Source organism: Cibotium barometz, chromosome 7, assembly GCF_041138505.1.
Source record: "Cibotium barometz isolate CiBa-2024 chromosome 7, ASM4113850v1, whole genome shotgun sequence".
In the NCBI taxonomy this organism is placed as follows: Eukaryota; Viridiplantae; Streptophyta; class Polypodiopsida; order Cyatheales; family Cibotiaceae; genus Cibotium; species Cibotium barometz.
The window spans coordinates 20,939,672-20,963,595 of NC_141052.1; the positions used below are offsets into that span (position 1 = coordinate 20,939,672).

At 36.4% G+C, this 23,924-nt stretch overlaps 1 protein-coding gene across 8 annotated transcripts in view; it reads right to left on the reverse strand.

The window, feature by feature from the left end:
* The window catches only part of LOC147636776 (uncharacterized), a 117,013-nt gene that overhangs the window by 69,518 nt on the left and 23,571 nt on the right, over positions 1–23,924 (reverse strand). For 6 of the 8 annotated variants that reach the window (XR_015266209.1, XR_015266208.1, XM_086800316.1 and 3 more), the window contains one exon: positions 1,657–1,757. Coding sequence is in view for 5 of the 8 variants with exons in the window: in XM_086800316.1 (XP_086656442.1) it covers positions 1,657–1,757 (101 nt within the window). In the remaining 3 variants the exon portion in view is untranslated. Of the gene's footprint in view, positions 1–1,428; positions 1,758–23,924 lie in introns of those variants that run through there. The other 2 variants (XR_015266210.1, XM_086800312.1) reach the window with 1 other exon arrangement.

Below are 23,924 nucleotides of genomic sequence, written 5' to 3' on the forward strand. Positions count from 1 at the left end.
CAGTCTGTGAGCAATGTTAACCCTTACTCTCTAGCTTGAATCATGAAGGAGATGAAAGGCAAGAGGCTATGTGAAAATTGAGGTTTCATGCAAAGAGAGGGAAGTGCAGTTTTTGTGGTCCAATACCCAAATTTCAACTGCATCACTCGGGTATTGGTTTCTAAAATTGATCATATGGCTAGGAAGCTCTTTATATGATCTTTCCACTCATGTAACTAATTTCTTTATCCTTTACTTCATTGATGATCAGAATTTCTCCCAAAGTTGCTAACTTTTAGCAGTTTTATATTCTTGTAGTAAAATGCTCATAACTTTTCGCTCGGTTGCCCATTTTCGAAAGTTTTTATATAGACGCAAAGCTCTCTTCAAGCTCTACGTACCTATGTAATCCTCTTTTGTACAGTCTAGATGGATTTAAAATTACAATTCTTTGTGTATCTCTATTTTTATAGACTTTTGGCTATTATTTCTTCTTAATAATAATTAATTCCTCTTAATCTCTTATCAAAAAGCAAATCCCATGTATCTTATCCTCTTGTAAGTGATTGCTATATTCTTTTACTTTAAGATGTTCTGTCCAAATTACCTAATTCGAACGGATGAACCTTATCAACATTCCCTGTAGGTTTCCATTCACATAATCCTGAGTTGGAAGATTTTCTTCAAACAAAGAATTGCCTCTTGTTTGGAGCTGCAAGACTGATAGAAATTCTTGCTTTTCTTGAGCCTTTCATCTTTCCTTCCATGAATTATGATCTCACCTTTGATGTGTTTATCCTTATCTTAACCTAGGGGAGAGAAAGGGAGGTGAGGAGACTGTGAGGTTTCATACAAGTGTGTTTTGATTCTAAGAAATGATCGAAGTCAAAACCCCAACTTTGTGTCACACTAGAATAAACATTACTTAATAGTTGTTGATTTATGTACAAGACCAAACATCTTAGTATTGATACATACCATATTTATAACTTTCTATAATATTGCATTCCAATATGTATAGTTATTTTTATCATCTCATCTAGTAAAAGACCAAACATCCTAGTATTGTTACTATACTATATAGTATATTTAGAAATTGTTATAATATTTCTTTTCCAGCATGTGTTTATGGGTGCACGCACACATATGTGTGTGCATATATGCTATATAGTATGCTATACTATATAGTATATTTAGAACTTGTTATAATATTACTTTCCAGTATGTATTTATGGGTGCACGCACACACATGTGTGTGTGCATATATGCCCATGCACAAGTGTGTATGTGTGTGTGTGTGTGTGTGTGTGTGTGTGTGTGTGTACGTGTGAGTATAATGCTAAGAAGATTTGACTTTTATTCTAGTATTCATTTTTTTAATGCCACATCACTAGGATCCCAATAAAAAATATTTCATTGTTTCGTATACTTGTGTAAAGAGCTAGTAACTATATGAAACATGTAAATATCAACATATTATTGAAAGAAACAAAGTAGGTCAATGTATATTAGAAAGATAAGAAATGTATCTTCTTGCAAAGATCTTGACCTTGAACTTCTTCCACCATTTTCATCTAAATGGTATTAAACATAAGAGAGTTTGTAGTTTATGGCACACCTTATAATATAGTTTTTTAAAACAATAAAGTGCTTTCAACATAATTTGAATATACTCACTTTTTGCTCTTTTTATCTTACTGATTACAACTTGAAGCTTTGATTGAAGTATCCCAAGGTCTTTGAGATGTAAAGATGTGAGGCCTTCACCCATCAAAATGCTGTAAAATAGGAAAGAAGAATTATTAAGGAGAAATGCCCACACATACATAAAGCCTCTATTTTCTTGAAGTCCAACTTTGTGATGGCACATAAAATGTAGTTGACATATCAAGTATATCTCAAAACAGAACATGTAGTTGACATATCAAGTATATCTCAAAGCATATTCCTATATCTCAAAGCATATTCCTAAATCTCAAAGCATATTCCTACCTTTTAAGTTGTGAATGTGTGCTTAACAAAAGATTATAAACAATAAGAAAGAGGGTTTGAATGGCATCAAGCCATAAAAGATAATCACCATTATTCTATTATGGCATCAAGCCATAAAAGATAACCGCCGTTATTCTTTTATGGGATGAAGCCTAAAAGAGGCTTTTTATGGCATCAAGCCAAAAAAAATATAACCACCATTATTCTTTATGAGAAGGTAATATTTAAATAAACATTAACAGAACATACTTTTATATGTATTACTCAATGGCCACATGAAATAAGAAATAGAGTACATGCTGAAGAAACATCACACATGTGAAGATGTTCCATTTTTGATATTTTATCAAGCATTGAATATAATTGATCCAGAAAAGGTTATAAAAGAGAACAACTTAGGCTTGAATGGCATTGATCCATAAGATGGGCATTGTTATTCTTTTTGAGAATGTAATATTGAGGCTTGACTAACATTGATCCATAAGATAGCCATTGTTATTCTTTTTGAGGAGGTAATAGTCAATCAGATGTTTTGACCCTTACTTATGGATAATAAATAAGTAAGGTAACATTGTAGTTTATAATACGCAATCAGGTGTTGTTACCCTTATTCATGGATAGGAGGTAAGTAAGGTTATTCATATTTTTCATCTTTTCTAGACCTATCAATAAAGAAGATAATGTGAGAATAGATGGAGCTTAAGTTAAAAAACTTGATAAATTTCTAATACTCGAATTGGCAGGTTCCATTTCTATTGAATTAGGAGGTTCTAAAGTGATTTGAAATAATTAGAAATGTATAGTGAATTTTCTATTGAGATGGAAAAAACAAAAATTAATCGGAATTATTTAGCGTATCATAACTAGAAACAAAATTCAAAGTATATCATCTTGTCACCCCCTCGCCAACCTCTCCCTCTTCAACTTTCTCGCTCTCTCTCAGGCATCTATCAACTCCCCTCTTCCCGCTCTCTCTCTTGATCTCCCCCTCTCCTGGCTCTCTCCCTCACTTTGTCCCTCTCACCCCACTTCTCTTATTTTCTCAACCCTCTCTCACTTTCCTTCCTTTCTCTCTGGTGGACTGGCCCTCTATCTCCCTCTCTCCATCTCTCACTATTTCCCTCACAATTTGTCTCTCGCACTCTCTCTCTCTCTCACACACACACATGCATGTCTTACAAGCTTGAAGCTATGAGAGTGACGTTCTTGACTGGGAAAAATCGAAATAAAGAAGACCTTTTGGAGATATAGTAGTGTTTCTTTGCACCTCAACTCCCATCTCACTATGTTTCTCCTTCTCCACAGTCAAACATAATAGTAAGATGTGAATGCACTCATGGCTTTCCACACTGCCTGGTCTTCAAATCCTTCATCATGGGGGGACATGGCAACAGAACCTTGCAAGAGCCCATGGCTTGGGATAATGTGTCATGTCAAGGGCACACAAGTCCAATTGCTCTCATCAATCAGAAAGTAATGGGAATCCTTCCTCATAGGAGAAGTGTCAAATCTAAGAGACTTGGATCTGTAAAAAAATCCAAAGCTAGGTGGGACACTACCAAAAGAGATAGACAAATTCACAAACCTTAAACCTCAAGATTGTGAGATCACTAAGAGGAGGAGAACTGATATTGTCAATTCAAGTACAAGGTGGGGTGATGTGAAAGGACAAGGGAAAAGATAGACCATGCCAAGGAAACATATGAGTGAAAATGAATATTGTAAGCAATTATTACGTGCATCCACGTTAGCTCTCTTTATTTTTTCTACTATATGGACTCAGCTTTGCAAGTAAGTCCAATCTTAACTCAAAACCTTTTCATAATTATTTGACTACTTGGAGAATAGTTTAAACTGATTTTGTATTTGAAAGTAAGATGAGTTGATACAAAATGAGATGATCACCCTAGTTAAACCATCCTAAGTTATGACCAAAATTGGAATAATGGGGTTCATAGCTGGTCTACCACAGGACATGACTTGATTCCTCCTAGGAGTTAATTTGTACCTAACCCTATCATGTGATTTCCCAAGACCTCCTATGATTTGGCTTGGCAATGCCATTGTTCTATTAAGTACTAGGACAAGATCTGAATTGTTGGCTAGTAAGCAAAATTATAGAGCAGTGATAGGACTTCCAGAAAGGTGAATGGCTCTTATATGGGATTATCTATTTTGGTTTTATAAAGATGTTGACAAACACGGTCTCAAAGTGTGAATGATGTCGACGATGAATTTGTGAATAAGGGAACTCCCCCTAAGGAAACCATTCCGAAAAAATTGGTTTGGGGAAACCATTTTGATGTAATACATTTAGTGATTAGTCTGGGGCAACTAGGTACTCCTCACTTGGGGAAACCATTCTCATGTAATATGTTTAGTGATATGTCTGGGGAAACTAAGTACTCCTCACTTAGGGCAACCGACTCTAGAAATACTTGGAATAAACGTCAGGGCAGTTGCCATCGTTGTAACCCACCACGAGAGGCGAAGCAAGGGTTCTTTCTAGTAGTTACAAGCCTGAGCTCAAAAGGTCCTCCATAGTAAGAAGACGATGAAGGGGACACTTCTTGTTATACTATGCAAGTGACTTTTTGTCACGATGTTTGTCAGCTCTAGTCAGAGTAATTGTCGAATGAAAGGCCTGGGCAAAATACTTCTTGGACCATTACCAACCAATGTCAACAAACTAGAATGGAATTTTTACTATCCTAAGAGGTAATTAGAAAAACAACCCAAGACTAATTTTCACTTGACATTGTGAGGGCTCTGGATGATGACCTCTATAACAACACCAGATACCACACAAGAGTGAGATTGCAAGAAATGGGGGATCACAAATCACCTACTCAAGAAGCACTTAACAAGTCAAGTGTTACCCTCTGAACCCTTCTGAATAAAAAAAGGCCCAAACAAACTTTTGTTACCTCTTTGGAGAAATGGATGTAATACCTTGCTCTTTCTCTAGACCCATATACTTTTATCCACCCTAAAACAACTCAGCAAAAAACCCCATGATGATAGCCTACACCTTGACCACCTTTTGATTCTATATCAACCTCCCTACTCAAATCCAAACCTGTCTTGCTTCCCACTCCTCTTAATAACAAATATACCCTATCTTTCTTCCCACTCCTCTTAATAACAAATATACCCTATCTTTCTTCCCACTCCTCTTAAAAACAAATCTGCCCTAGGTTGGCTCCCCTCCTCACAGTCCAAAGTAACCTATCCCTTGTATCCCTTAGGGTACCTAGATCCAAAACACAAAACAAACCCCAAGCATATAGAGCTAACCTTCAGAGGTGCTTGATCCAGCGAATCACTCTTCCTTGATCTCCCAAAATCTATAGTTCCACTCCACCCTCTAGCTTCAAAACAACCTAGACTAAACGTTCCCCAGTTGGACAAACTCTACTTCTATACAGTACCTCAATTCAGGTCTGAAATTCTAAGTTCCTCAGGTTATTTTGATCCAAGTTGTAGATCATCCAGCAGTTTTTTGTATCTCTTACCTGACTTTGTCCAACTAAAACATGGAACTCTTAAACTTAAAAAACTATGTTCACAGATGAACCTCTTTGAACCGATCGTATAAACCAAGTCCCATTCTATGGTTAGCACACTATTCAATCTCTAAATTCCAATTGAATCCATTCAGTTAATGAAATCAAAACTGTATAATCAAACACTCACTCCACTCTGATCATAGTACTCACAAACTCAAAATCCAAAATTCATGGTAGACCACAACCTGCTCAAACATCAACACCTCAAATACAAGCTGTTCTAAACAACCAAATTGAACTCCAATTTTGACAGATTCAGCAACACTTTCTCCTAAATTGAACCCTTAAAGGAAAGACAAAAAATGATGACAAGAATTATGATTTCAATGTTGAGGAGCTTGAATCAAGTGAGGAGGAGGAAGCTGTCTATTATCTATTCCCAACTATAATCTTTCAAATCACAGCAGAGCTGACATCAGATTCAACCATGTTGGAACCTAGGGAAAAAGCCAAGTTCCAATAGAGTGTCCTATATGTGCTTTGGTCCTCGAATTCTTCTAGGCCTTCATCTGCTCAATAACCTCTACTCTGGCTTTGGATCCCACATGCTCAAAATGTCCAAATCCTTCTATACTTCCACCACACCTTCTCATAGTAATGCTTCCTCTTCAATTTCTCTTTGATTCAGCCTCTTTGAACATCCAATTCCTCCATCCCCTGTTGTCCACCTTCTTTGATCATTCAGAATTCAAGCTCTCTCCTCCTGTGTTTAGCTCCACGTCATTTTCCCTCTCAATCCCATGTTGTTGTGCACCATGCATTCCCCTAATTAGCAAAACTACCTAGCTTCCCTTGGCCCTTTCCCGGCTGGTGGCATCTTCCCCCTATGCCAAGTAGACTAACATCTATGTTTAGACATTGGATATACACACCAGTGCTGCGTCATCCCCATGTGCATGATCAACCATGAGTTGTTCTTAACACCATCTTATATACACTCACTTATCTCCCATTATCCCTACATCATGGGCATGCTATGATTATTTATAGTCATGCTCTCTTGGACTTACACTCCCAACAAACCTATGTCACCATGTGAACAAATTACATGTGGATGCGAGATGCAAATGACCATGCATCAACATCATGGACATCATTCACCATAGCTCTTTCTCATCACTCTCTTCATTCACTCAGCCACCTACCATTAAACACCAGACTATCAAGATCCAAGGACTACCTAGAAATACTTTTTCTCATATTTACACCTACCATGGGATTTTGCTAGGGCTCTCATCCCGCAAGCATCACCAAAATTCTCCTCACAACCCTGTTAGGGGTCCATAATGGTAATCTTGGCATGGATTGGTTAGAAGAAAATAATGCCAATCTCAATTATGAGACTTGGAAAGTCTCAAGAAGTAGTTACCTCGGGGAGAACTGGCAAACCCAAGTCACAGTTAATTAAAAAATTAGGCAAATGATAAAAGGTTCTTCAAAATAATTTAAGGGTGTTTGTAGTTAAACTCATCAAAGTCAATGATGATACTAAAAAGATGGACCCATACTGACAACAAGAGTTTGTGAATCTCTTCCTAGAAGAGTTTACTCAGATGCCATCCATATAGGGAAATTGACAATGTGATAATGCACAACCAGTGGTGGTAAACGGGCATATGACACTACAACAGCACATAGGGAGCACAACAACGTTTTTTAGTAGCGTTTTTGGAAGAAAACTATTGAGGGTTTTATGATGCTGAGCAGAGATTTGTCGCTACTTCGCAGCATTTTCTCGCTGCTCAAGCAACGTACATAGTAGTGAAAAAATGATGCTATACTGTAAAAATGATGCTATACTGTAAAAATATCCCGCTTCTTTGATGCTACGTAGTTTTTATCTTTTGAATACAATAAACTTGTACTCTGAGTTTTTTTGCAAGTTCATGCCTTTATCTATCACTTTTACCTCTCCTACCCTATCCTTCTCAAGCTTAAGTAAGTATATCTACTCTTTTCCTTTATCTCCTATGTAAACAAGCTTTCCATGAAAGCTTTCTTGTGAGTATTTCGTTTCTATTTCCTCTCTTTTAAGTTTTTCTTTTCTTCTTTTTCCCTTCTTATTGAAGCTTAACCATTACAAGTATTTTCCCTAATTAAGAGCTCTCCATTTAAGCTTCATATGGTAAGAGATCTTGATTTTTCTTAAAACTTTTTTTTTCTTTACTTGGTTTACTTTTGTAGATTTTTAACACATACAAGCCTCACAAGAGATCTCTTTCTTGTAAGTTTCTTCTTTCATTCTTTTACATGTTTAACGGGTTTGTAAGTTTTAGGGCTTTTAAGATTAGGGTTTGTTATTAATACTTTTTTTTCTTAATTTGGTTTGATTTTTTTAGGTTTTTAACACATACAAGTCTCACAAGGTAAGATATCACTTTCTTGTATGTTTCTTCTCTTATGCTTTTACATGTTATAGGGTTTGTAAGTTTAGGGTTTTAAGATTAGGGTTTGTTATTTTTTCCATGCTCTATGGATAGCCTTTATAGATCTGTGCTTCTCTCAAGAGATATCCATATGCCTTAGCCTCATGCATGCATTAGCCATATGCACAAGCAATATGCATAAGCTTTATGCATGAGGCCATATGCATGCCGATAGCTACATAGGCATGCTGGTAGCTTCCAATCCATGTTGGTACCTACCTAGGCATGCCCGTAGCTTCCAATGCATGCCGTTAGCTACCTAGGCATACCGGTAGCTTCCAATGCATGCCGGTAGCCTCCAAAATGGGAGAGCCAGTAGAAACCTAGGCATGCCAGTAGCTTCCACCAATGCATGTCACTAGCTTACTAGGCATGCCGATAGTTTCCAATGCATGCCGGTAGCTTCCAATGGGAGCCAGTAGCAAGTTAGGCATGCCGGTAGCTTCCAATGGATGCCAATAGCTACCTAGGCATGCCGGTATTTTCCAATGCATGCCAATAGCTACCTAGGCATGCCGGTAGCTTCCAATGCATGTTGGTAGCTATAGCCATATGCATGCATTAGCCTTATGCATTATCCATATGCATAATCCTCATGCATTGAGTATGCAGAAGAGTTTTAAGTATTTATGTTTTTTCTTGGACAGACAAATAACTTGCAGCGCGGTGTTACACATGAAGAAGGAGTCAATATCCCAATATTTGTAAATAATATATTAGCCTCAAACTGTTCTTATCTTTTATCTAAAGAAGGTTATCTTAAATAACAACATAATTGTAATGTTAATTTATTTGTATGTCTATATCTTGAAGCAGTCGCTCTCTACGCAAAATAAATATGATTTTACATTATAACGGTGTTTGGAAGCTCTATTTGAAAGGGTGCAAGATGAAGGATATATTGTTACTGGAGGACATGATTGGCAAGCATGGCAAGTAAGTACATTCAACGGTGGTGCAAATGTCCAAGCAAGAAGCAATGGAAATGTGAGAAGCAAAGGGGGTGGAGCTACAAGGAACAATAATAATCGCAATGCATGAGATGTAGACTCCCTCAATGTAACCCCTAGCTCCATAGATTTTTATTAGACTTTATCTTGTATATGAGTTTTTTGGAATTATACACTTATGTAATTCCACCAAGTATTGTAATTGAATTTCGACAATCCTAAAACCATGAATTGAAATTGTCCTTTTTTGTATTTGTCAAGTTTTACATTACACTTGTTGATGATAATGAGTAGGACATGAAGTTGTGTTAGTTTTACTATGTCTACATTAAAAACAAAGAGTTGGGATAGACTCGAGAGTCTTATGTAGACTCCCAGTCTGCCCCAACTTTCTTTTACTATGTAGTACATTTGCTGCTTACTAGCACAAATAGCAGCAATATTTTGCTACTGTAGAGCAAAATATCACTACTATTTTTGTTGCCGGTGAATAACGAACCCGTTTTGCAGCGAAAATAGGCCCGAAATGGGGCCATAATCTCCGTACCCTTTTGGTTACAAAAGCGCTGCTATTTTCAATGCTAAACCCTCATTTTGTTATAGTGTGAAATGTCACTATGTGAGTGCATAGAGCTCAAAGAAAAAATCTAACAAATGTTGAAGCAAGAATTCATTAAGTCGAGTGTATCACCTTAGGGAATTCTGATCCTATTTTAGAAGAATAATGATAGAACCTTACAGTTATGTATTGACTATAGTAGGCGGTCTAAATATGAAAAAAAAATCCCTAGGATTGACAAACTTCTAGATCAACTTCACAATGCCAAAGTCTTCACAAAGATTGATTTGAATTCTAGTTGCTATCAGATTATAGTCAAGAAGACACCCTAAAGAAAACATTCAACTCTAGATATGGGCATTATGAATACATTGTGATACCAATCAGGTAGACTAATGCTCCATTCAATAGGATCATGCAAGATATATTCAGGAGGTAGCTAGATAATCATGTCTTGGTGTTCTTTGATGATATTCTGATTTACATTAAGGATGAGAAAGATAATGAAAGCCAAGTTAGGGAATCCTAAGAGAGCATAAACTCTTTGCCAAGAAGAGTAAGTGCATCTTCTTTGTATACAAAACTGAATGCTTGGGATCCATTGTCTTAAAATAAAGCATTTCAATTAACCCAGCAAGAGGTTAAGATTAAGTGGATTGACCTCAAAACCTCAAAAAGTTAAAGGAATATATCGATCGCAAAAGCTACCAAAAAAATATTGTTGGCATAGTTCTTGATTGTAAACTACCCTTAGCTAACTCTAGCCTAACCTGTTATCCAGAAGTTGATGGTCAAATAAAAAGTACAAACCAAATTCATTGAAGACATCCTTAAGTCTCAATGTAATCCAAAGCTATAGTTGCAATACCTACCATTGGTAGAGCTTAGCCTAGCATAGGAGTATAGGTATGTCTTCTTGTAAGCCTTTTTTTTTGTCAAGATTGTATAACACCATAAAATTGGTATAATGAAACCAAATTCATTGAAGACATCCTTAAGTCTCAATGTAATCCAAAGCTATAGTTGCAATACCTACCATTGGTAGAACTTGCCTATAACTCAGCCTAGCATAGGAGTATAGGAGTATAGGAGTATAGGTATGTCTCCTTGTAAGCCTTTTTTTTGTCAAGATTGTATAACACCATAAAATTGGTATGATGAATAGGATAGAAGCCCCTAGAAAAGTTATGGGTGTCATGGATCAACAAATGAAAGCTGTCAAAGTTGCCCAAGATAGACAAAAGCACTACGCGTATGCTAGAAGAACTTAGTGATTCAAAGAAGGAGACATGGTCTTCCTAAGGGTACATCCAAAAATATCTAGAAAAGTACAAAAAGTTGAGTCCTCACCTTATTTCACAAACGAAACAATGATAAAGCCTATGAGCTATTGCTAGCCCCCCTCATTTAAAAATGCATAATATATCCCATGTAAGCCTTTTAAAAGCCAATGTACCTAGTCCTCACCATATCCTAGATGATGAGAAAATTGTTATGCCTTCCTAGAGCACTTTGTAAATTCACCCAGTTAGAACTCTCAATCTTAGAAATAGAGTCATTAGGGAACATCTAGTTCAGTGGAAAGACTTCTTGGCAAAAGATGCTACTTGGGTAGATGAGTCTAAGTTGTATCAAGATTTTTCCTACCTATTGTGGCAAGATGAGGACATCTAAATTTCTTTAAGGGGAGAAGGATGTAAAATTTTACATTTTCTCATATGTGACGACCTCCCCTTCTGCATACATACATATATATATAATAAAGGAGGTGTCCAACACACACACACACACATATAAATATATATATATGTGTGTATAATAGAGGAGGTGGCCAACAACTTTCCAACCACCCACCCCATTAATCTTCACACTAGCTCTAGTGTTGCCTTCTCCACTAATTAGCCTCACAAGTGCTAGTCATAACTAGAACCCCCACATTTTTCTCCCTCTCCTTTCTCTCCTATAAAATACCCCCTCCTCTCTCTCATCCCCTCTCCCTCACTCCTTTGCCTAGCCACCCCCTCACCACCTAGCCACCCCCTCACCACCCCTCACTCCCCTCTCCTATAAAATCCCCCCTCCTCTGTCTCATCCCCTCTCCTTCACTCCCTTGCCTAGCCACCCCCTCACCACCCCTCACGTGCTCTCTCCCTTTCTCAACCCTCATAGCCTCTCCATCCCCCTATGGATACCCCTCTCCATCCTTACCTACTCTCATTCCTTCTCCCTCATGCACTCTCTCGCCACCCCCTCTCTTATTAAACAGGTGACACACACACCCGCGCCAACTCTCCCCCTTCAACTCTCTTGCTCTCTCTCAGGCCCCTATTGTCTCCCCTCTTCCAATTCTCTCTCTCGTTCTCCCCCTCTCCAGCTCTCTTGCTAGGAACTATTGAAAAGACCCCTGAGTGGACAGGTAGTGAGCGTTCTGGTTGCTAATGATGCCCCACCCCTCACGTGCTCTCTCCCTTTCTCAACCCTCATAGCCTCTCCATCCCCCTATGGATACCCCTCTCCATCCTTACCTACTCTCATTCCTTCTCCCTCATGCACTCTCTCGCCACCCCCTCTCTTATTAGACAGGTGACACACACACCCGCGCCAACTCTCCCCCTTCAACTCTCTTGCTCTCTCTCAGGCCCCTATTGTCTCCCCTCTTCCAATTCTCTCTCTCGTTCTCCCCCTCTCCAGCTCTCTTGCTAGGAACTATTGAAAAGACCCCTTCAACTCTCTTGCTCTCTCTCAGGTCCCTATTGTCTCCCCTCTTCCAATTCTCTCTCTCGTTCTCCCCCTCTCCAGCTCTCTTGCTAGGAACCATTGAAAAGACCCCTGAGTGGACAGGTAGTGAGCGTTCTGGTTGCTAATGATGCCATAGATACTCTGATGAAGGAATGATTGGAAATTAAGATTCAACCGGATATTTTGGAGGATTGTGATCAGTGATACTATGGTTTCATTAAATGATTATTTTAAAGATGGCTAAATATGTGAAAAAGGCCATTTCATATTGGGTGTGTAAGTGGCATGACTGGTGTTAAATTTGTATGAATATCCGGCGAGGGGGCCTGGGAACTCTTTTCCCTCGTACCCAGGACAAAACCTAACCAAACTCTAAATTGGATCCCATCACTACAGTGGTTGGGCGGTTGGCTAACCCATGGGACTAGGCTGGACTGATGGATCCGTAAAATAAGACTCAATTTTGTTATAATACGATAGATGAAGTAAATCCCAAATAGTAATTGTTCTATGGATAAGAATCAACAGCTGTGCCTCTCGATGGGAAAAAAAGCGTTGATCTCTATGATCCAAGTGTAAGTTTCTTCCTTGATCTGACCGAGTGTCTTTATAGGTTTGGTCGGATCAGTTTGGTTAGTAATGACCTTGACTACGTTAGAGTAAACTTATCCTGGAGGAATCGTCCGTGCTTTTCGGGCAAGGAAAGTTTTTCGTTCAGGGTTTGGTTTTTTGAAGAACTGAGGGATTAGTCTCCTGTCCGGATATCCGTGGTGGGCGAGGCCCCGAGTGAGAGGACCTGCACCACGCAAGGAGTGCTTCTTCCATTGCTAGCATCCCCGAATCTGTTGCGCGGAGGGGCCAGGGATCTTTCAGCTGGTATCAGAGCGAATTGGCTAATGAGGATCAACTAAGAAGCCAAAAATGTCAAAAATTTATGAAATAACAGTAAAAGGTTGGAATTGTGTGATGAAATTCATACAAATTGGTATTCAGACTGAAATTCATAAGTTTGTAATTGGGTCTTCAGATGGAAGTACCGCAATTGCAAGAAATCCCTGACTTGCTTGAGGCCTAGACATGATGGTATTTACCTTATAAATCCAAGGACTGTGACTACCCGTATATACCGAGGGTATAACTGCAGCTCTTTACTGGCAGTTTATACGAGTAAATCTAAGACCTTGAAATTATAAGCAAAAATGCTATCCAGATGATGAATTCGAATGTGGTTGATATGATTTTAAAATTGGTTGATATGGTTGAATTTGAATATGGTTGATATGATTTTAAAATTCTGGTTGAGAATTGATGAGTTGATTTGGATTCTGATTGGAAAAAGATGATTCTTGAATTTTGGTTAAAAAGCGTTAAGCTGAGCAAAAACCACAATGAGGATGAATAGGACAAGTGCCTGTGATAATGTTCGTAAACTGGAATGATGATAATGACTTCAGCAAATCACTATGAGATTAGTAGATTGTGCTGTCAGATTGCTACTGTTAACACTTGACCCGGTGGATCAAGTTGATTGTATGACAAATTGAGGACTTGCTTGACTTAAATTTCTGTGGTCAGAAAGAAATTTTTCGGTCTAAAGGACCATTATTGTGTTAAAGATATGAATGATATGTTCTAAATGACTTATTATCAGATGATGAGTTCTATATAAGGGATCTTTATCCCAGGATTCTCTTGGATTGACCAAAATATAAGGAACCCTAGAATCAATTGGATCTTAAGGGAAAGAGTTGTCCTCTTGCGAGATAAGGACATCTCGCGTTTTTTAGGTGGGGTAGGATGAAGATTCCTCCCTCCAGCTTTTTGAGGTGTGTAAGTGTAAGAACCTCCCCTTCTGATCTTATAATTATTCCCCTCTCTGAAATAAAAGAATGATTCTGTTTTACCGTGTTTTGATCTAGAGAGAGAAAATATCTAGAGAGAGGTAGTCCAAAATTGAGATATTTTTGGATATAAAAATTCTCCTAGTGTCTAAAATGGGTTCCCCTAAAACAGAAATTCAAAAAGAACTTTCCAATGTGCAATTGGAATTAATTGGAAATAAGTATAAAGGACCTTAGCCTAAGGGTCTAGATTTTTTAAAAAAATTAGATTATGGTCCAATTAAGGTTCCTATGGGCCAATAGAATCAATTCATGTGGGGAGGAGATAAATCCCATTTGTAAGAGAAGATACCCAAAAATGAGTGAATGCCCACATAAGATGAAGAGTATTACAAAAAAAAAGAGATTTTGGGTATAATGATTCCATTTTGACACGTGTAAGGAAGGGGAGTCCCTTCAAGGAGGCGCCTACTTCACACGCTTGAATGAGTTTTAAACTCAAAAATAATGTGATATTTTTATCTCCCCTCTCTCTTGGATCAAACCAAATTAAAAGGGAACCAAACTAGGTCCAAATCTTGTCCAAATTCAACCAAACTGAACCTGAAAAATTCTAGAAATTAGTTGGACTTGGCTAGAGGCCTCCCTCACCTATAAATAGATCCTTAGCCTTTGTGAAAAAATAGGAGAACTATACTATGCCAGTATTATGCTGAAATAATGATAATTTTTACTAATCTCTAAAATTCTCTCCAGATTGAAGAAATTGGAGCTTCCCTCTTTCTTCAATCTCCATTGGTGGCTCCATCAACATACCAAACTAATTGATTGGTTGGGGGCCTTTACTGTGATCAAATAATCAAGCAATTTATAAGGTAAAGGGTGAATTTTGATCTTTTTCTATAATTTCTCAATGTTTCTCTCTTCTCAACCCCTCTCAAGCTTGAGAAGCTTAATTGGAATGGATTTTTAATGCTATTGAAGTTAATTTGACGAATGGTAGTAAGGAAATACATAAATTTTCATTTATGCTTAATTTTAATGGTTTTTATGTAATTTCTCTCTCTCACTCAAAGAATGGTCATTCCCATGACCTATTCTCAATCCAAATGAAGCTTCTCATGAAGCTTTTTCCTAATCCAAGAATAAATTCTATGCTTGTTTAATTGGAGGCCAAATTAATGACTTTTTTATGCTTTTAAGTTAGTTCTTTCATAAAAATTTATGATTAAATCTATAATGGGTTAATGATCCAATTAGGGATCATTCTAATCAAATCCATAATGTTAAAGTTCATTCTTTTAGAATAAATAATAGCAGCGGAGCTATGGCGAAATTTCTGTAAAAATTACACATAAAACATTTTCATTCAAAGTATGAAAAGAGAACTTCCTACCATATTCTAGGAATTATCATCCTAGATAAACTGATTGATTCTCATTGTAATCATAGAAATATTGATTTTTAGATTTATGCATAATTCATGAATTTTTAGATAAATTTATTTATCTATGAGAAATGATTAAATGTTAAAAGAGGAATTCCCATTACATTTGGAATTCCATGATTGGATGGGAAAAAGATAATTTTCTATCATATTGAAATTATGAAATAATTCGTTTAATTTTAAAAATAAATTTTTAGATAAATTTATTTATCTATGAGAAATAATTAAATGTTAAAAGAGGAATTCCCATTACATTTGGACTTCCATCATTGGATGGAAAAAAGAGAATTTCCTATCATATTGGAATTATGGGATAATTCATTTAATTTTAAAAATAAATTTTCAGATAAATTTACTTATCTATGAGAAATAATTAAATGTTAAAAGAGAAATTCCCATTACATTTGGAATTCCATCAATGGATGGGAAAAAGAGAATTTTCTATCATATTGGAATTATGGGATAATTCATTTAATTTCAAAAAAAAAATTTAGATAAATTTATTGATCTATGAGAAATAATTAAATATTAAAAGAGAAATTTCCATTACATTTAAAATTCCATCATTAGATGAAAAAAAGAGAATTTCCTATCATATTGAAATTATGGGATAATTCATTTAATTTTAAAAATAAATTTTTAGATAAATTTATTTATCTATGAGAACTAATTAAATGTTAAAAGAGGAATTCCTATTGCATTTGAAATTCCATCATTTAGATGGACAAGAGAAATTTCTAGCATATTGAAATAATGGATATTTTAAATAAATTTATTTTATAAGAAATATTTGATGAAAAAAGAGGAATTCGCATGGTAATAGGAATCCTAGAAATTAAATGAGAAGAAGATGAATTATTTTAGTATAAATTTGATTTATGATTATTTTACCATAAGAGAAAATATGGGTAGAATTGATCTCTACAAATCCCATGAATTCTTTTATTCAAAAGAAGAATATTGAATATAATTCAATTGAGGAATTGAGAAGGAATACGGAACTAGTTGTCAGAAAAAGAATCTTTAGTTAGGTCAAGCAATTGGCTGAAATTTAGAAAAAATCTTATTATCGGTATCAATCTAGAAAAAGCTATTAAATGGTAATAGCATGTGACTGGATGTGATAAGAAGAAAATAGGATGTGATAAGATGTGTATGGGTTGTGATAGAATGGATGTGTGTATGGAATGCGATAGGATGTGAATGAATGTGATAAGATGAAAATAAGATGTGATAAGATGTGATGTAATGGAAATAAATGTAAATGTGAATAATGAGATCAGAAAAGGGTTGAGAGGATATGTGAAACGGTGAGATGGAAAGTACACGGATGTGAATACGGATGTATATATCAAAGAAGGGATATGCATGTGTATGTGGATGTATAGATGTGGATATGGATGTGGATGTATGAATGTGGATGTGGATGTGGATGTATGAATGTGGATGTGAAAGTGGATGTATGGATGTGGATGTGGATGTGGATGTATGAATATGGATGTGAAAATGGATGTATGGATGTAGATGTGGATGTGGATGTATGGATGTGGATGTGGATGTGGATGTATGAATGTAGATGTGGATGTTGATGTATGGATGTGGATGTGGATGTATGGATGTGGATGTGGATGTATGGATGTGGATGTGGATGTGGATGTGGATGTGGATGTATGAATATGGATGTGAAAATGGATGTATGGATGTAGATGTGGATGTGGATGTATGGATGTGGATGTGGATGTGGATGTGGATGTATGAATGTGGATGTATGAATGTGGCTGTGAAAATGGATGTAGATATGGATGCAGATGTATGAATGTAGATGTGAAAACGGATGTATGGATGTGGATGTGGATGTATGGATGTGGATGTGGATGTGGATGTGGATGTAAATGTGGATGTATGAATGTAGATGTGGATGTGGATGTATGGATGTGGATGTATGGATGTAGATGTGGATATGGATGTATGGATGTGTATGTGGATGTGGATGTATGAATGTAGATGTGGATGTGGATGTGGATGTATGGATGTGGATGTGAATGTGGATGTATGAATGTGGATGTGAATATGGATGTATGGATGTGGATATATGAATATGGATGTGAAAATGGATGTATGGATGTAGATGTGGATGTGGATGTATGGATGTGGATGTAAATGTAGATGTATGAATGTGGATGTGGAAATGGATGTATGGATGTAGATATGGATGCGGATGTATGAATGTAGATGTGAAAATGGATGTATGGATGTAGATATAGATGCGGATGTATGAATATAGATGTGAAAATGGATGTATGGATGTGGATGTATGAATGTATATGTGGATGTGGATGTATGGATGTGGATGTGGATGTGCATGTATGAATGTGGATGTGAAAATGGATGTATGCATGTGGATGTGAAAATGAATGTATGGATGTAGATGTGGATGTGAAAATGGATGTATGCATGTGGATGTGAAAATGAATGTATGGATGTAGATGTGGATGTGGATGTAGATGTGGATTTATCTGATGATAAGTTCTATATAAGGGATCTTTATGCCAGGATTGTGTTGGGTTGACCAGAATATAAGGAACCCTAGAATCAATTAGATCTTAAGGGAAAGAGTTGTCCTCTAGTTTGCGAGATGAGGACATCTCGCGTTTTTTAGGTGGGGTAGGATGTAAGATTCCTCCCTCCAGCTTTTTGAGGTGTGTAAGTGTAAGAACCTCCCCTTCTGATCTTATAATTATTCCCCTCTCTGAAATAAAAGAACGATTTTGTTTTACCGTGTTTTGATCTAGAGAGAGAAAATATCTAGAGAGACGTAGTCTAAAATTGAGATATTTTTGGATATAAAAATTCTCCTAGTGTCTAAAATGGGTTCTCCTAAAACAGATATTCATAAAGAACTTTCCAATGTGCAATTGGAATTAATTGGAAATAGGTATAAAGGACCTTAGCCTAAGGTCTAGATTTTTTTAAAAAATTAGATTATGGTCCAATAGGATCAATTCATGTGGGGAGGAGATAAATCCAATTTGTAAGAGAAGATACCCAAAAATGAGTGAATGCCCACATAAGATGAAGAGTTGACTACAAGGTTTATTAGTAAAAGACTATAAGTACTACAAAAAAAAAAGAGATTTTGGGTATAATGATTCCATTTTGACACATGTGTAAGGAAGGGGAGTCCCTTCAAGGAGATGCCTACTTCACACGCTTGAATGAGTTTTAAACTCAAAAATATTGTGATATTTTTATCTCCCCTCTCTCTTGGATCAAACCAAATCAAAAGGGAACCAAACTAGGTCCAAATCTTGTCCAAATTCAACCAAACTGAACCTGAAAAATTCTAGAAATTAGTTGGACTTGGCTAGAGGCCTCCCTCACCTATAAATAGATCCTTAGCCTTTGTGAAAAAATAGGAGAACTATACTATGCTAGTATTATGCTGAAATAATGATAATTTTTACTAATCTCTAAAAATCTCTCCAGATTGAAGAAATTGGAGCTTCCCTCTTTCTTCAATCTCTATTGGTGGCTCCATCAACATACCAAACTAATTGATTGGTTGGGGACCTTTAGCGTGATCAAAGAATCAAGCAATTTATAAGGTAAAGAGTGAATTTTTGATCTTTTTCTATAATTTCTCAATGTTTCTCTCTTCTCAACCCCTCTCAAGCTTGAGAAGCTTAATTAGAATGGCTTTTTAATGCTATTGAAGTTAATTTGACGAATGGTAGTAAGGAAATACATAAATTTTTATTTATGCTTAATTTTAATGGTTTTTATGTAATTTCTCTCTCTCACTCAAAGAATGGTCATTCCCATGACCTATTCTTAATCCAAATGAAGCTTCTCATGAAGTTTTTTTCTAATCCAAGAATAATTTCTATGCTTGTTTAATTGGAGGCCAAATTAATAGCTTTTAAGTTAGTTATTTCATAAAAATTTATGATTCAATCCATAATGGGTTAATGATCCAATTAGGGATCATTCTAATCATATCCATAATGTTAAAGTTCATTCTTTTAGAATAAATTGAGATTTATCAATAATAGCAGTGAAGCTATAGCGAAATTTTTGTAAAAATTACACATAAAATATTTTCATTTAAAGTATGAAAAGAGAACTTCCTACCATATTCTAGGAATTATCATCCTAGATAAACTGATTGATTCTCATTGTAATCATAGAAATATTGATTTTTAAGTTTATGCATAATTAATGAATTTTTAGATAAATTTGTTTATCTATGAGAAATAATTAAATATTAAAAGAGAAATTTCCATTACATTTAGAATGCCATGATTGGATGGGAAAAGATTATTTTCTATCATATTGGAATTATGGGATAATTCATTTAATTTTAAAAATAATTTTTTAGATAAATTTATTTATCTATGAGAAATAATTGAATGTTAAAAGAGAAATTCCCATTACATTTACAATTCCATCATTAGATGGGAAAAAGAGATTTTTCTATCATATTGGAATTATGAGATAATTTATTTAATTTTAAAAATAAATTTTTAGATAAATTTATTTATCTATGAGAAATAATTAAATGTTAAAAGAGAAATTTCCATTACATTTGGAATTCCATCATTGGATAGGAAAAAGAGAATTTCTTATTATATTGGAATTATGGGATAATTTATTTAATTTTAAAAATAAATTTTTAGATAAATTTATTTATCTATGAGAAATAATTAAATGTTAAAAGAGGAATTCCTATTGCATTTGGTATTCCATCATTTAGATGGACAAGAGAAATTTCTAGCATATTGAAATAATGGATATTTTAAATAAATTTTATTGATAAGAAATATTTGATGAAAAAAGAGAAATTCGCATGGTAATAGGGATCCTAGAAATTAAATGGGAAGAAGATGAATTTTTTTAGTATAAATTTGATTTATGATTATTTTACCATAAGAGAAAATATGGGTAGAATTGATCTCTACAAATCCCATGAATTCTTTTATTCAAAAGAAGAATATTGAATATAATTCAATTGAGGAATTGAGAAGGAATATGGAACTAGTTGTCATAAAAAGAATCTTTAATTAGGTCAAGCAATTGGCTGAAATTTAGAAAAAGTCCTATTATCAGTATCAATCTAGAAAAAGCTATTAAATGGTAATAGCATGTGACTGGATGTGATAAGAAGAAAATAGGATGTGATAAGATGTGTATGGACTATGATAGGATGAGAATGGATGTGTGTATGGGATGCGATAGGATGTGAATGAATGTGATAAGATGAAAATAGGATGTGATAAGATGTGGTGTAATGGAAATAAATATAAATGTGAAAAATAAGATGAGAAAAGGGTTGAGAGGATATGTGAAAGGGTGAGATGGGAAGTACACGGATATGAATACGGATGTATATATGAAAGAAGGGATATGCATGTGTAATGTGTATCTGGATGTATAGATGTGGATATGGATGTGGATGTATGAATGTGGATGTGGATGTGGATGTATGAATGTGGATGTGGATATGGATGTATGGATGTGGATGTGGATGTGGATGTGGATGTATGGATGTATGGATGTGGATATGGATGTATGGATGTGAAAATGGATGTAGATGTGGATGTATGGATATGAAAGAAGGGATATGCATGTGTATCTGGATGTATGGATGTGGATATGGATGTATGGATGTGGATGTGGATGTGGATGTATGGATGTATGGATGTGGATGTGGATGTGGATGTATGAATATGGATGTGAAAATGGATGTAGATGTGGATGTGGATGTATGGATGTGGATGTGGATGTGGATGTATGAATGTAGATGTGGATGTGGATGTGGATGTATGGATGTGGATGTGGATGTGGATGTATGTAGATGTATGGATGTGGATGTGGATGTGGATGTATGGATGTGGATGTGGATGTGGATGTATGAATTTGGATGTGGATATGGATATGAATCTGGATGTGAAAATAGATGTATGGATGTAGATGTGGATGTGGATGTATGGATGTGGATGTGGATGTGGATGTGGATGTGGATGTATGAATGTGGATGTGAATGTAAATGTGAATAATGAGATGAGAAAAGGGTTGAGAGGATATGTGAAAGGATGAGATGGGAAGTACACGGATGTGAATACGGATGTATATATGAAAGAAGGGATATACATGTGTATGTGGATATGGATGTGGATGTATGAATGTGGATGTGGATGTGGATGTATGAATGTGGATGTGGATGTGGATGTGGATGTGGATGTATAGATGTGGATGTGGATGTGGATGTGGATATGGATGTATAGATGTGGATGTGGATGTGGATGTGGATGTGGATGTGGATGTGGATGTATGAATATGGATGTGAAAATGGATGTATGGATGTGGATGTGGATGTGGATGTGGATGTATGAATGTAGATGTGGATGTGGATGTGGATGTATGGATGTGGATGTGGATGTGGATGTAAAAATGTGGATGTGGATATGGATGTATGGATGTGGATATGGATGTATAGATGTGGATGTGAAAATGGATGTATGGATGTAGATGTGGATGTGGATGTGGATGTATGAATGTGGATGTGAAAATGGATGTATGGATGTAGATATGGATGCGGATGTATGAATGTAGATATGAAAATGGATGTATGGATGTGGATGTGGATGTATGAATGTAGATGTGGATGTGGATGTGGATGTGGATATATGAATGTAGATGTGGATGTGGATGTATGGATGTGGATGTGGATGTATGAATGTGGATGTGGATATGAATATATGGATGTGGATGTGGATGTATGAATATGGATGTAAAAATGGATGTATGGATGTAGATGTGGATGTGGATGTGGATGTGGATGTATGAATGTGGATGTGAAAATGGATGTATGGATGTAGATATGGATGCGGATATATGAATGTAGATGTGAAAACAGATGTATGGATGTGGATGTATGAATGTAGATGTGGATGTGGATGTATGGATGTGGATGTGGATGTATGGATGTGGATGTAGATGTGGATGTGGATGTATGGATGTGGATGTGGATGTATGGATGTATGGATGTGGATGTGCATGTGCATATATGAATGTGGATGTGAAAATGGATGTATGGATGTGGATGTGGATGTATGAATGTGGATGTGAAAATGGATATATGGATGTAGATGTGGATGTGGATGTATGGATGTAGATGTGGATGTGGATGTATGAATGTGGATGTGGATGTATGAATGTGGATGTGAAAATGGATGTATGGATGTAGATATGGATATGGATGTATGAATGTAGATGTGGAAATGGATGTGTGGATGTGGATGTATGAATGTAGATGTGGATGTGGATGTGGATGTATGAATATGGATGTGGATGTATGAATGTGGATGTGGATGTATGAATGTGGATATGGATGTGGATGTATGAATGCGGATGTGGATGTGAATGCGGATATGGATGTGGATGTGAATGCGGATATGGATGTGGATGTATGAATGTGAATGCGGATGTGGATGTATGAATGTGAATGCGGATGTGGATGTGGATGTGTAGATGTGGATATGGATGTGGATGCACGAATATGGAGGTGTAGGTGGAATAATGAATGCAAATGTGTATGTGAAAGGATGTGACGTCGATATGAGTGAATGGATGAGATGTGATGGCATGTGAATCAGGACATGAATGAATGATATGGGATGTGAATGAATGATATGTGATGTGAATGAATCTGATGTGATGAGATGGAAAATGATGTGATTGGATGAGAATGGGTACACATATGAATTGAATGTGGAATAAGTAATGTGGACTCACGAGGGATAATGTGGAAAGACGAGAGTTCATTATAGAAACTGTATTTGTGACCTGTTTGTAAATGACTGTTTTATGTCAAGAATGTTGGGAAAGCATTTTGATCGTCTTGTGAATGTCGTGGAGACCTAACTGATTAAGTTACAACAGCTGACGGAGAGTCAACGGAGAACGTCTCGCGTAGCAAGATCGGCCGAGGTCTTGACCAGCCTCGGTTCGATTTAAATGGTAAGCTTCTGGTATGGTGGATGAGGGACCAAGGAAGCGGCCTATGAGTGAAGCGCTAGGTGACCTGCGAAGGATCCTAGAGGGTGCTGACCATACGGTGCTTGGGGTCGGCTCTGGGTCGCCGAAGATACCCACATGTGCATCGTGGAAGATATTGGAACAAGGGGTAAGAGTTGTTTTCTGAAACCGGGCATGGATCTGGTTGACTGACCTTGCTGGTCCTCAACAACGGATGAGTCCATGGCTTTTTTTATATGGATGGTGCATTGTGTCATAAGTAGACTCCTTAGGATGCTAACTCCTAGACGTGGCTCAAACCTACCTAATGAGTTGTTGTAAGTTGAATGTGAAGTTTTTAATAGAATATGGAACTTTCAATGCACCTAGCCATCTATTTTGTATC